Source organism: Coenobita brevimanus, chromosome 12 (assembly GCF_032717465.1).
Source record: "Coenobita brevimanus isolate Jiangsu-jjx chromosome 12, ASM3271746v2, whole genome shotgun sequence".
Taxonomy (NCBI): Eukaryota; Metazoa; Arthropoda; class Malacostraca; order Decapoda; family Coenobitidae; genus Coenobita; species Coenobita brevimanus.
The window spans coordinates 745001-757500 of NC_136965.1; the positions used below are offsets into that span (position 1 = coordinate 745001).

The window sequence follows — 12500 nt, forward strand, 5'->3', positions numbered from 1 at the left end:
TTTAATTTATCATGGTAGAGGAGGTTACAGTTTAAAAAAGTTACGAATTCACCGTAAGTCACTCGGGAAAGAGCACTACCAATTATACCCTTCCACTCTCGCTGCCGCTACTAAACTGAGCAGCCACCCAGCCCTCAACCGGCACTTCCTCAGGTGCCAGAGAGTATTTTTGCTTGTCAAGCTGGGATTTAAATTGCATTCGGCATTTAAATTCCACGCTTTACTGTTTAGCAGCGTGTTATTGTGCCTCTGGGATTTCAGTTCAAGGAAGCTACCTTCTCAGTGCGGGTGACGTCCCTTTTTTAGTATATTCGTGCTAATCCCAGACGATTTTATTCAGTTTACGAAAGACATAGAAGATACTGAGGCTATATTTAATCTCTCCAGTCCGAAAAGCGTATCCTAAGCTGAATAAAATCGTCTGAAGATAGCAAAGAATCACATAAGAAGAGCGTAAGACGGATTCACTGGGTTAGATTTCACGGATCCTGTAATCTGTCGCTGGTATCTTTAATTATTTACTTTTTTCGTCCCTTTGCAGCTTGCTTCCTGTAGCTGAGTGGCAGGAAAAGATTGGCTCAACATCCCTTCCATATCACTTTTCGTGACTAGCATCACATTATCGCACAGCTCAGCATTCAAAATGGAGCGATGTCAATTTTAGGCCAAGTTAAAGTGACAACAGTATAGTCATTTCTTAAGTGTCAAAATATTTTTGAAGCGATTTTTTTCCTATTGGGATTTGGACAGCATTAGACATTTAAATTTTGCGGTGATTTAGTATTTTGAAGCATTTTATTGGCTGGTATTTCAAACTCATTGGAATTCAAATCTCCCTGTGATTTTGAATTTTTGAGGATGCTTTCATGCCACTGGGATTTAAACTTGAGCTAAACATTTAGGATTCCACGCTGACCTTTTAATCTGCCACTGGTGCGTTTGTGATTTTATTTGTTTCTGGCCTTTATTAACACCCGCATGGAGAAGTGTTAATGGATTATATTTTCTATGCGATGTATCTTTATTTTTCGTCTTTGTTTAAGCAGTGGATGTCTGAATTATTCTCAAGTAACTTCGCATCATGGGACTTGGGTGTATGTGTAAGCCTAAATTTTTTTCTAATTATAACTTACAGCATTAAATAGGAACTTTATATAACAAAAAGTACAATACATATTCAAAAGGAGTTATTGAGAAAGAGAGAGAGAGAAAGAGAGACAGAGAGAGAAGCTGCATTGCGAAAGCGTCGATAACTATACTCTTTTCATCTGAACTTGAGCTAAAATTAACATGTCTCCATCTTGAATGCTGGGTTGTAACAACAGATTAACACAAATTGGAATACAGTGCTAGTAATGAAGAAGTGCTATGGAAATAGAGTTGTAGAATCATATTCTACTGTTAATCTTTGTTATAATTAGCATTCAAGATGGAGAAATGGCAATTTTAGGCCTAGTTAGAGTAAAAATGGCAGAGTCAATCAACTCATCAGTCTGACTACACTGTTCCATTTCCTCCACATTCAATGCTGGTAATTACTCAAAATCCAAACCAAGATAGGATTACGAAATAAAAGGGAAATTAGATGTTTACATTGTATTCCACACAAGTCCACACTTCAAGAACAGCACACTCAAGACTGGATAGTATTCAACTGCTGCTTAACCTGTCTTCAATCCTCAGATGACTCTACTGACACTTCACACTTTCTCAACAACCCATTCGTGGTTCTACGTGACCGTTATATTTCTCAATCTGTCCTCCACTGTGGCCACTGTTGTTCCACTGGCCATTACCACCTTCTGCCATCATTCTTCATCCACCCCACCAATCCATGGCCTTACTTGGTTGTCATATTTCTCAGTCTGTCCTCCACTGCGGCCACTGTTGTTCCGTTGGCCATCACCACCTTTTGTCGTGACCTGGACCCCTAGAAAAGAGACACAAATTAATAAGCTCAGTGTTGGCTTCTATTATTGTTATTACTGTATTTTATAATGGTTATTGGTGCTGAAGAGGGATGCCTTCACACGGTGGCATTGATATAACCAGGTGACACCACTGCCTAGCTGTACAAATCTTCCTCCATCTCCTCCCTATCGCCCTAAAAGAGGATGGTGGACTGAAAAGGGACAGCTTCAGCCTGCAGTTCATCTAGTTCATGTTTAGATGAGCCTGTGGCCACAACAACTATATAAAGGCTATTACTGTACTGTAATTCAAACACAAGGAGTGGAATTCAATTTATAAAAAGGGAGATTCAATAAGACACTATCATCATCATTCTCATCACCACCAACATCATTATCATAATCATTATCCAGACCTCCTTTCCCATCCCTAGGTGGGGTGAAGCAGAATCCACAGAGCCAGAACAAAGAACTTTTGATATTAAAAATACTGCACTCACCCTCTCGAGACTGACATCGCTTTTCCTGAGGCCCAGCACAGTTGCCAGGTACTTGACCAGCTCTGCATTGGCCTCACCCTCTGTTGGTGGTGCTGCTATCTGCACACCCACACCCTCAGCACTCATATCTGTCAGACAGGAAACAAAGAACAGAGTTATGTGAAATAACCTGCAAAGAAATAAAAAACTGAGCCAAGTTACAGTGAGTGAACTACATAATAGTCTGTGTTATTCTTACCAGTAATTCCATTTTCCTTTGCCCCTGGTTTAGCCAAGATCTTGATCAGAACGTTGCCACACTTGTCCAGGCTGACAGGACCACTGGGTGCATCAGCTGAGTTTTCTCCCTTCTGTGATCAAAGGAAATGCCATTAGATAAAAATGTATTATACTGGATTCTTGCACTTTAGACCACCATATCTAGCTTTGGAGTGATTTTTGGAATGGGAGAGGTTAAATACAGCCTTCATTAAGTCCTTTGGTGCTGGAGATAGACATCTTCATTGGTGGCACCAATGTAACCACATGGCTTCACTGCCCAGTTATACACACATCCCTCAACTTCCCCCCTATTCCAGGAAAGGAGGATGGCGTATTACATAACGAAGCGCAACTTCATCCACAGTCCATCATCTTCACATCCAGATGAGCCTGGGGTCACAACAATGCAAACATGCATCAAGCTATGCTCTGCTGACTACAATTAAGAGTAAAACTGCCACCTCTCCATCTTGAATGCTGTGACGAGAGATTAGCGAACACTGGAATGACAATAACATTACAGGTGTTACATAAATGGCCATTAGAAATTCAAGACCTGCTTACACCTTTGCTCACTTAGTTTTAATAATTGGTAAAGAGCTGCCAAATCTGATTCTACCCACTTCCATACAGGCCTGAGGCTGGGATATTGTTCAGATCATTAAGGGTAGGAGACCAACCTACGTTTCTGGGGGTGTTTACACAATGCAAAACCTCTGGCCATCTCCTGGACTTGAGCCATGGCATGCAGACCACAGTAAGCTCTGATTTAAGCACTTTACCAATTGTGCCACCAAGCATCAAATAATAAACCATAAAGGTATTCCAACTCACCTTATCAGCAGCCTTGCCCTTACTACTGCCCTCTTTGCTGGCTTTACTCTTGCCCATCCTCGTACTGGGCAATGCCACAGAATGACTAAAGATACGGGAGTGCTGGTGAAAGCTGAACAACTTTGCCGAGACTCTGATTCTTGACAGCATTCAGATTATTTCTGTTCCATAAGTCCCTCTTCAAGGTTTATTTCATTGTCTGTGGATAAACAGAGATCAATTTAGATTTACAGGCAGAAACAGGGATAAGGAAATAGACAAATAGAAAGACAATGATTGATAATTGACAGATAAACAGAGTCATCCCTTTTTTTCATGGTTTTGATTTTACCAGTTTCACTTATTTGCAGGTGAGTAAACCACTTTAATATGCATTTTGGGATGATATACTGTACCAAAATTAATGCTAAATACTGTAATCTGAAAATATACTTTAAACAAGTAGATTTTGATGTAGTGCTTTGGGGGCACTACAAAAGATTTTCAGGCAACAATAAACACATAGTTAATTATGACTGTGGGTTCTTTCTTAGATGGAATTTCATTGTTCAAAGATTTCCATTATTTGCAGGTGTGTCTGTTTCCTAATACCCACATAAAAGGATGGATGACTGCGTAAGAATGGCAAGAACCTCAGTGAATTATTTTTTACCTTCCAGGACGGACTAAAACCCAAAACAGGAGCTGAAGTTGAACTTTGAGAAGTTTAAAATGGAAGAAGATAAAGGATCACAGTGCATGTCAACTTGTGCAGCCATCAACTCAACACAGCCACCTCAACAACACTCCCCATTCCCCAAAACAAGGATCGCGGACTGCAGGATGATAAAAACTTCAACCTGTGGTCCACTGGTTTCACATACAGATGAACCTGGAACCACAACACGCAAAACAACTAACAAGGAACTACAAACAGAAGAGGAGGAAAAAGATCTAGAAACTGATAAGGGGGAGAAAGAGCTAGAAATTGATGAGGGGGAAAGAGAGCTACAAACTGATGAGGGGGAGAAAGAGCTACAAACTGATAAGGGGGAGAAAGAGGTAGAAACTGATGAAAGGGAGACACAACTGGAAAATGAAGAAGGGGAGAAAAGGCTAGAAGCTGTAGAGGAGGAAAGGCAGCTAGAAATTGATGAGAGGAGGAGAGAACCAGAAAATGAAGGGGGAAAGAGAGAGATAGAAACTGAGGAGGAGAAACAGGTAGAAACTGAAGCCTTAAAATGTGAAGAGGAGAGAGGGGTACTAGGAAATAAAGAGAGAGAGAAACTTCTAGTCTCATATCCACATAAACCTGGGACAACAACAACAGCACATAAAGAGCATGAAGATGAAGAGAGGGTGAAATTTCAACATCCCTATGCAGCTGAGCCCAGGGCCACAACGACACCAGGACTGGCTTGTATGGAGGCAGAAGTTACAGAAAAAGAGAGAGAGCTCAATGTTGAAGAAGGGGAGAGAGATCTAGAAGTTGGGCAGCAGGAAAGAAACCAAGAATCCGATGCGTTAGAAGCTAAAGAGAGGGAGAAACTTCAGCATCCACATCCAGACAAACACAAGACCACAACAACAACTGATATGGATGAAGACTATGAAGACGGGGAAAGCCTTCTTCAATTGCACAGTCAACCAGCAGGCATCAAGGGCCCCCGGATGTACTGTAGCTTGCAAGGTCTCAGCTCTGCAACAAATGCAATGGATTTCAGCCCTGGTTCCAATAAAATGGTGCTGGGACTTCAAGATAACAGTGTAGTGATTTGGGACTTCAGCAGAACATGTGACGCTGTGTTAAGGTTAGGTCTAGTTATCTCTCTACCTGTCTATCTATCTACCTTCCTACCTACCCACTTACCTACCTGCCTATCACTCTCTCCATTATCTATCTGTCTACCTGTTTGTCTGTCTATAAACTCTTCTAAGCTTAAGTCATAATTATGTGAGACTGCTTGTTTGTGATGATGATGATGATGATGATAAAAAGTTCATTAAAAAAACAGAATAAACAGAACAATATCCCACACTACACCCTTTGTACTCTAATTTGGCCTAAAACTGCCATTCTCCATCATGAAGACTGAACTGTAATGAAAGATCAACATCAGAATATGGTACTAGTCACAAAGAAGTGGTATGGAAAGAAAAGTCAGAGCATTATTCTTTTCTGCCACTAAGGCATGTGAATTAAGCTATAAAAGGATGAAAATTTGGGCCAAGTTTCGGTAAAAGGAGTAGAGTCATTTAATAATATCTGACAGGGTGGAGGGGTTAAAATAAGAATATGGTGCTAGTCATGAAGAAGTGCTAAGGAATGGATGTAGAGCTGCAGCACTGGTTTTTTACAATGAGAAATAAGCTGCAAAATGATGAAAGTTTGGGCCACGTTAGCATAAAAGTAGTGCGGTAATTCAGTAACATTTGACAGGCTAGAGGGTCACAAGGGGGCAGTGAATGACGTGTGTTTCTCTCCTTGCTGTAATATCGTGGCTTCGGCTTCTTCAGATAAAACTGCTCATGTCTGGCAGCACCACAACAGCGGTAGGTTAATCCATCCATTCTATGTAATTTACTGTAAAATTTATATCACATAAAGAATAGAAAAAAATAAAAAATAAAAAAATAAAAAAGTAACATACAGGGTGGCCTACATGATCTTTGAGATATTTCAGGAGGTTATTTTAGGACCAAATTAGAGCAGAAAATGCTGTATAAACATGGGTTCAATTCTCAACCATTATAGAACACCAGTTACTGAAGACCTTATGGGTTACAGGTACTTATAAGGGAGACAGCTTTTGCATATTAAATCATTCTGGGTCTGTCTTCCTCAGTCTCTATTTCCCTCTGCCTATGACCTACAGGCCTTTACATACAACGTGTACAAGCATCTCGAAATGAGTGTATTGAATTTGGCTCTCTCTCTCTTGTTTTTTTTTTTTCTTTTTCTTGGGGGGAGGGAATAATAGCATGGGCATCAAGTCTTGGGTTTCTTCTTTCTTGCTTGAAAAAAAGAAAAAAAAGACAAAAAGAAAAATGGGTAGCTCTGTGACAGCTGAAAATTGGACCCACCCAAGTTGATATGTCATTCGTTTCTCAAAAATTCTTGCATGAAACCCTGATCATACCTCCTGCAGGCAGCTACAGGCAGTACAAGGGCCACACCAAACAGGTCAACTCGGTGCACTTCTCCCCAGACAACAAATACCTGGCCACTGCTTCAGACGACACCACAGTCAAGCTCTGGCCTAAGGGTTCAAATGGATTCGCCTTCAACATCAAGATTCACACACAGCCAGTCTGTTGACAAAGTTTTTATGTTATAGGTCATGGTGAAAGAATGGACAATGAGAAACTGACTAGGAGAGTATATGTGAGTGAGCTGGAGGGAGGGAAGGGGAAGGCAAGGTCAGTGGAAAGACTTGAGAAAGAGAATTGAATAGGAGAATAAAATCACGTAATAAATATTCTATAGCACCAAGGACAGTCCATAGAATGAAGTACTGTACTTTGCATTAGTAATATACCATCTGTTCTTATACATGTTGGCAAGAGACCTATGTCTTCAATATGGATTAAATGTGTGAGGACAAGTGATAGCAACATGCCTCTACTGCATGAAAATATATTTTGGAAAGTGCATGTTTTTGGAAATTGGATGCTTGAATCTGGGAGTTTGTACGAGTTTGTACTGTAACACAGATAAGTAGCAACATCTTCACTAATATTGATGATGATGATGACAATGTTATTCAATGATGATAATGAAAATGACGTTTTTTTGGTAACAGGTACAGTGTGTGAGGTTCTCCCCAAGTGGCAGTTTCCTAGCATCATGTGGTGATGACACAGCGCTCAGTGATGCTCGAGTAAATAAAGTAATCCAAAGATACCGCCAAGACTCCTACAATACACCACTCCACCTGGCCTTCCATCCATCACTACCTTATCTTGCTATTGGATCAGATGATGGATGTGTTCAGGTATGCTTTTGGGTTTAGATACAGGGGACGCTTGGGTACAGTGACACCTGGGAACACAGTGTCATCCATATCTACCTCTAAGTCTCCCCCACACAACATACCACCAAGCCTTTCATTCATCAGTTCCTTATCTGGCTATGGGATCTGAGTTACGGATCTGTTCAGGCAGGATTGATGAAGGGAGATTTTTGTTTATTTAGATGTCATCCCTCCTTTTTTTTTTTTTTTTTTTTTTTTTTTAGGGGGTTATGTTAAAAGGACACTGATGACAAATTTCTGCAAATAATGAAGGCCTTAACAATATGTGTTGTTAAATGACCTGAAAATACACTTAACCATGTAAATTCTAATGTCTGGTGATGGCTTATGGTCCTGCAAAGGGTATTAGTTCATTACACAGTTAACTAGTGGCTCACAGAAAAACACTTATGATCATTTACTCATCTGTGAATATGCAAAGTGGGAAAAGTTAAGGCTTAACAAAATGAGGGAAGACTGTGGTTGCATTAGGCTTAGACAAATTATATTAAACTGCATGAATAAATTTTTCTTTAATATACTGATGTCTTAATACTCGTAGAAAAAAAGAATAAAAAATAAAAGAGGGGTAACATACAGTCAGTTTGTTTTCATCTGATAGAACTAGTCTACTCTGGCAGCTTGAATATTACGTTGTGGCTGCCAAAAATGCAATGGGCCTTGGTTATGAGGCAGGCATGAGTTTCCTTGGTTACCTGTCAAATCAATCCTCCAATCTGACTACACTTGGACATCAACTGTGCCAAAAAGGGTTAGGAATTCCTTTCAAGTTAGAGCAAATGGGGTATAGGACTGCTTATATAGATTTCTTTCTGTTTCATTTCTTTTTTCAGATATACGACATCCGAGCTCACAAACAGGTCCAGTATCTCAGCCTACAACTTGGACCAATACACTGTCTAACCTTCCATCCTACAGGTAACAAGCTTTAACATTAGGTACACTCCTACAATTGTGGATTAAGAGCTAAAATGAATGTTAAAAAGACTATCAATCTATCTGTTTATTTATCTACCTATGGTGCTGAAATCTTAATCCCAGGCATGACCACAAACAAATTGCCTCCATGTCACACTGTCCTCAACTGTCAGGCTGCCCTTTCTCCACCTTACACCTCCTCTCTCATATACTTCTTTACCCTGTTACTTCAGCTCACTCTTGGTCTCCTTTCCTCCTCCCTCCACTTCACTGCCATACACTGAGGGCAGAGTTGTGCGAAGCAGACCTAAATCATCATTCCACCACACATAAGATAACACAAGGCAAGTTTTGTACTGAAATGTTATGGGTAAGCCACCTAGTGTACATTTTGAAACCTTTCAACAGGCAATATGATAGCAGCAGCAGCAGGAGAGGGTGGCACAGTACTGATAAATTTACATGCAGGCAGCCCCAACTATCACCTCTTGAGTTACATCGACAGTGGGATCAACTGCTGTGCCATTACCTCATGTGGAACCTTCATCTCTTCACCTGGACCACAAAACCAAGTGAGCTGTCAAAATTACAGTGCATTCACTCTAACCTGACAAAGATTCCTAACCTTTTCCAGCTCAGTTGATGACCAAGAGTAGTTAGACTGGATGGCTGATCTGACTATACTCTTTTTACTCTAACTTGGCTTAAAACTGCCATCTCTCCAACTTGAATGCTGAGTTGTAGAAATTGCTTATTACTAGAATATGATGCTGTCACAAAGAAGTGCTATGGAAAGGATGTAGATCTGTAGTACTGTCTTATTCTGCCACTGAGCTACATGAATAAGCTGCAAAAGGGGGGGAGGGGGAAGGGGGCACATTTCTGACAAGCCATGGTGTAAAAAGTATACCCAGTGGTTATTTGTATATATATGTCCTGTATGAGGGCAATTTTAGGCCAAGTTAAAGTGAAAAGAGTATATGTTTCACTGAAATTTGTCCTTTAATCCACAGGTGGCCATCTGGAAACTCAACTTAGAACTTGGAGAACCTATGTGTCTGCCATTTGTACTTGATGAATCATATGGCTGGGAGATGAAGGAGATTGAGGCAGGGACGGTGGCTGATGACCCTGTTACACGGAAGGTTATGACAATTGATGATGCTGTGAGAAGCAGGGTGAGTGTAATAACAACAACAACAACAATAATAATAATAATAATAATAATAATAATAATAATAATAATAATGATGATGATGATGATAGTAATACAGTAATCACCAGAAATACCAAAGGAATTCCCTAGAGCTCATAACACATCTGCAACTTGACAATTACAAGAATTATGACATTATTCATATACAATACTGTATAAACAACAGTTGCATAAGTGACAAAACTAAATGCATTTCTTTCCTGCCAGCAGACACAGGAGATGCTCAATATCTACCCACGTTACATGTCTCTCAGTGAGTTTTACAAGCAACACTCTCGAGGTGATTCCACAGATGACCATGACACTGATTTTACCACCACATCCTCTGATACATCTGACAGTGACTTTAATTCATAATCAGTGTTACAATCTTCAGACAGAGGAATCTATCCACCCTATAGTCCATTCCAGAGTACAATCACACTTGCCTGAACTGTGATTCTGTTTACTTGTGAGAACTTCTATGGGTTACAGTGATGAAGAACTTGCACCCTAGCCAGCAAGTATTTGGTGTGGATACAGTCTAAGAGTGACAAGTTGCTGTGAAACATTGTGAAGAAATTTTGAAATATTTGTGTCAAACCTATAAATATGATGAAGTATTAGCTAGTTCTGGCACTTGGCTTAGCTTCCAGTCCACAGAAAATCTCAGCCTCATCATGGCCACACACAGTACTGGAGATCTTTTGGGGAGAGGCATGGCATCATTTAACTGACTGACCGACTGACTGTCAATATGAGTGGGACAAGGCCAGTTGGATGCTTCATGTCAATAGGAGAGGTTACAATATTATCACTTACCAGTATTAACCATTCATGTTGTAGTCAAATTCACAGGAGAAAATACTGTTTTTTAACAAATGTCTTGTCAGATTCAGAGAAGGGAGTGTTATTGTTATTAAGTACAGTACCGGGTATCTCTTTTTGTCTTCTAATTTCTTCACTGTCTTCTTTCTCCAACCTCTCTCATTCATTCCTTTGCTGATCAACTCTGAAACAATTTGAATAGTACTAGAAGCTACTCTGCACATACAAAACAGCTCAACACTGTCAGAAAGAGTATGGAAATGATGTAACCTACTTAGAGTAGTTACATTTATTTTTTATTCCATTATTTTTACAGAGAAACCTATTAAGAAAAATATATTTTTTAATGGTGCTTATAGCTGGGTTTAGTCCAATATGATGCAATGAATGGAATAACAAGTTTAATTACTGATATTATATGTGTGTTTAAGTATCTTGGTTTTCTTCACCAGTAAAACCTAGTGATAATGGAATGGCTTATCCTTGTCACAACCCTGTTTCTTATACCATGTGATGCTGGAGAGGGATGCCTTCATGTGGTGGCACTGATATAACCACGTTGCTCCGATGCCTGGCAATATAAATGTCTCTCAACTTCCTCCCTATCCCCCAATACAGGTTCAAGATAATGTTGCACAAGTCTCTTTCTAGAGTGACATGGAGGCAATTGGACTCCACCCTTCTCACTCTGACCAGGCCTAAAATTGCCATCTGTCTGTCTTGAATGCTGAGCTGCTGCAATAGATTAATACCAGAACACAGTGCTAGTCATGAGGATGCGCTAGGAAAAGGATGCTGAGCAGCAGTATTGTGTTTTCCGGGCGCTGAGTTGCGAGGAATAAGCTGTAAAAGCCAAAAAATCTGGACGAAATTAAGGTGAAAGAGGGTACAGAGAGTGTCTTTTCAAATGCTATTCCTCACATTTTAAAAGAAAGGAAGAGAAGATATATAGCCTGCTGCCCGAAAAGGCCGTGGACTGGAACAAAAATCAAGAGCGTCCTTATACTCACCTCGTTTCCTCTTCTCTCAGGCAGAAATACCGGCTACCTTGGTTAATTATTGCTTTCTGTTTTCCTCTGCAATTCAATGAGAGTCTTTATAACCAGATTCTTGAACCGACGGCCTTGGAAATGTGGAGTTTTGTTATAAATGATGCTCTGCGTCTCCCTTTTCGTCTTCTTCTTCTTCTTTGATCGGTCCGTCGCGTCCAATGTAAACAAAGGGAGGGGAGGAGGAACGGGAGAGATGATGATGATGATGATGATGAGAGAGAGAGAGAGAGAGAGAGAGAGAGGTACAGTACGTGGGGATGAGAAAGGAAATAGGAAAATGAGAAAAATGTGGGGAAAATGAGAATAATGTGGTGCCTTTGAGAGAGAGAGTGTCACCTCTCCCCACATCGGATGCTGAGCTGTCACAGAAGCTGAGAATTATGTAAACCAAGTTGAAAGCTACGAACAAACGTCAGTGTAAGAATACAGTAGTACCTTTAACCTGACAAACATCCCTGACCTCTTTCAGTTTACTTCATGGCCAAGTGTGATCAGATTTGGAGGATATTTTGATTAGTAACCAAGGAGACGGAGTCCTATCTCAGATCTACGGCTCACTGACTTTCACGCAACTATATTGTGATGATGGTGATGGTGATTACGAAGGTGATAACGATGACAATGCCGATAATTATGCTAATGATGACAATGGAGATAATGATAATGATAACGATGGTGATGCTTATGATGATGGTGGTGATGATGATGATGATGATGTCGATTATTATAACTATGATGATGGTGGTAATGCTGCTGCTGCTGTGTTGATGGATATGATGATAATGGTGATGCTACTGCCGCTGGTGATGACGATATGGTGATGCTACTGCTGCTGGTGATGATGATGATGATGACAATGCTGCTGGTGGTGATGATGATGACGATAGTGATGCTGATGATGCTGAAGGTCATATCTCTTCGGATAGTTTGAAATCTGCGCCACGGCCAATCAGAATGGTCCTGTGGCGATCAAAAATACACGTTGTTTT

General features: G+C 40.3%; 2 protein-coding genes across 3 annotated transcripts in view; both read right to left on the reverse strand.

The window, feature by feature from the left end:
• LOC145413149 (uncharacterized) overlaps window positions 1-104 on the reverse strand; it is a 31793-nt gene extending 31689 nt beyond the window's left edge. The window contains exon 1 of the mRNA XM_080282878.1: window positions 53-104. The gene's annotated coding sequence lies outside the window, so the exon portion shown is untranslated. The remainder of the gene's footprint in view (window positions 1-52) is intronic.
• Window positions 105-1606: 1502 nt separating this feature from the next.
• On the reverse strand, window positions 1607-12050 carry LOC145413160 (UPF0235 protein C15orf40 homolog). 2 transcript variants are annotated; one of them, XM_080282896.1, is made up of 7 exons: window positions 11947-12050; window positions 10454-10643; window positions 6625-6796; window positions 3506-3704; window positions 2649-2760; window positions 2411-2538; window positions 1607-1930 (listed from the first exon to the last, which is right to left on the reverse strand). In XM_080282896.1, exons 4-7 carry the CDS (start codon window positions 3653-3655, stop codon window positions 1841-1843), a joined length of 480 nt encoding a protein of 159 aa, XP_080139022.1. In that variant the 5' UTR covers window positions 3656-3704; window positions 6625-6796; window positions 10454-10643; window positions 11947-12050; the 3' UTR covers window positions 1607-1840. The 2 variants fall into 2 exon arrangements, with proteins under 2 accessions (XP_080139022.1, XP_080139015.1); XM_080282889.1 differs by lacking the exon at window positions 11947-12050 and adding an exon at window positions 11470-11619.
• Window positions 12051-12500: the final 450 nt, after the last annotated feature.